Source organism: Corvus kubaryi, unplaced genomic scaffold, assembly GCF_017639235.1.
Source record: "Corvus kubaryi isolate FWS band 111438036 unplaced genomic scaffold, C.kubaryi_AGA036_p1.0 123, whole genome shotgun sequence".
Classification (NCBI taxonomy): domain Eukaryota; kingdom Metazoa; phylum Chordata; class Aves; order Passeriformes; family Corvidae; genus Corvus; species Corvus kubaryi.
This window is the reverse complement of record NW_024580658.1, coordinates 1,001,563-1,003,216: the sequence shown is the minus strand read 5'-3', so window position 1 is coordinate 1,003,216 and position 1,654 is coordinate 1,001,563. Positions and strand designations below refer to the sequence as shown.

Genomic DNA, 1,654 nt, shown 5'->3' with positions numbered 1-1,654 from the left:
GGGGGGCTCAGACGGGCTCAGAGGGTGGGGAAGGGCCGGGATGGAATTCCCGGAGCTGCCCCTGGATCCCTGGAATGTCCCAGGCCGGGCTGGAGCAGCCCGGGACAGTGGGAGGTGTCCCTGGATGGGCTCTAGAGTCCCTTCCAGCCCATTCCACCATCCCAGGCCGTTTATTTGGGAATTCAGCCGTGTTTAAAACCCCTTCCCCACATCAGCTTCCTCCAAAGCTCGTTTCAGCTTCGAATTAAAACTCTCTTTATTTCACGAGGAGAACGCTCCAGGGGCGTGGTGTGACCGGGGAAAATCCTCCTCCTCCTCCTCTTCCTCCTCCTCCTCTTCCTCCTCTTCTTCCTCCTCCTGCCGTGTCCGTGGGATGAGCAGGGAATTCCCAGGAGAGTCCTGGAGCTACGCCATCCTGGCAGGGCAGAAGTGGGAAAGAAAAGCAGAAATTCCTATCAGTCCCTGGGGAACTGCCCTTAAAAATGGGATTTTATCCCTGTAGGAGATGGGACATCGTTTATTCCCTCCTGATTCCGGAGGCTTTGGGGATTTTGGCTCGGTTTTATCCCAGGAGCTGCAGGTTTTCCATTAAAAAGGAGGGAAAAGGCTTCTCCATCCCACCTACTCCGGGCAGGAATGGCTGGGAATTCGCCCTCTCCCGCTTTTGTTCTGGGAATGGCCTGAAATAAACTTGGAAAACCGCTCAAATCCCAGAATCCTGGGACGGTTTGGGTTGGAAAACCTTAAATCCCACCCGGTTCCGCTCCCTGGCCTTGGAGACCTCCAGGGATGGGGCAGCCGCAGCTTCTCCGGGAATGTGATCCCAAAGAAGCCCTAAATCTGGGGGGATTTTTGGGATGCCGGGGACTCACGTGGCCCTGCAGAGCTCACTCGACATCAGCCACGCCACAAACTCCTGCTCCAGGAATTCCCTCAGGCCCTCGGAGCCTTCCAGAGCTGGAAAACTGGGAAAAGAATCCACAGAAAGGGAGAAGGGTGGGGAAAATCCCCGTGTTTGCCACCCCCTTCTCCCAGTCCCGAGTTCCCGGGGAGTTTTGTTGGGTTTCAGTGTCCCCCACTGGGATAAAGACCCCAAAAGCTTTCATCTCCTGGGGAAATGGGGGAATTCCTTGGATTTTGGCAATCCTGGGCTGGGATATTTCGAGGGCTTGGCCTCAAAACCCTCCTGGAACCACAAATCCGCTCCTTTCCCCCAGCCCAGGCCCTCATGTTGGAACCTATTTTGGTGCAGAAGCTGCAAAACCCAACAAATACCCCCCAAATTCCATTAAAACCCCCCCAAACCAGCCCAAATTCCATTAAAAAACCCCCAAATTCCATAAAAAACCCCAAATCCCCCAAATTCCATAAAAAACCCCAAATCTCCCAAATTCTGTAAAAAACACCCCCAGATACCCCAAATTCTCTAAAAAACCCAACAAATACCCCCAAATTCCATTTTAAAAAGCCCAACCAGCCCAAATTCCATAAAAAACCCCAAAAATCCCCCAAATTCTGTAAAAAACACCCCAAAATACCCAAAATTCTGTAAAAACCCAACAAATACCCCCCAATTCCATAAAAAACCCAAAATAGCCCAAATTCTGTACAAAACCTAACAAATTCCCCCAAATTCCACAAAAACCCCAACAAA

The 1,654-nt window shown here is 51.6% G+C and overlaps 1 protein-coding gene across 1 annotated transcript in view; it reads right to left on the bottom strand.

Annotated features, from left to right (window-relative positions):
- Positions 1 to 315: 315 nt before the first annotated feature.
- The window catches only part of LOC121659515 (gastric inhibitory polypeptide), a 4,002-nt gene continuing 2,663 nt past the window's right edge, over positions 316 to 1,654 (bottom strand). The window contains exons 5-6 of the mRNA XM_042017642.1: positions 873 to 965; positions 316 to 415 (exon numbers count right to left, since the gene is read on the bottom strand). Coding sequence (XP_041873576.1) covers positions 406 to 415; positions 873 to 965 — 103 coding nt within the window. The 3' untranslated portion in view covers positions 316 to 405. The remainder of the gene's footprint in view (positions 416 to 872; positions 966 to 1,654) is intronic.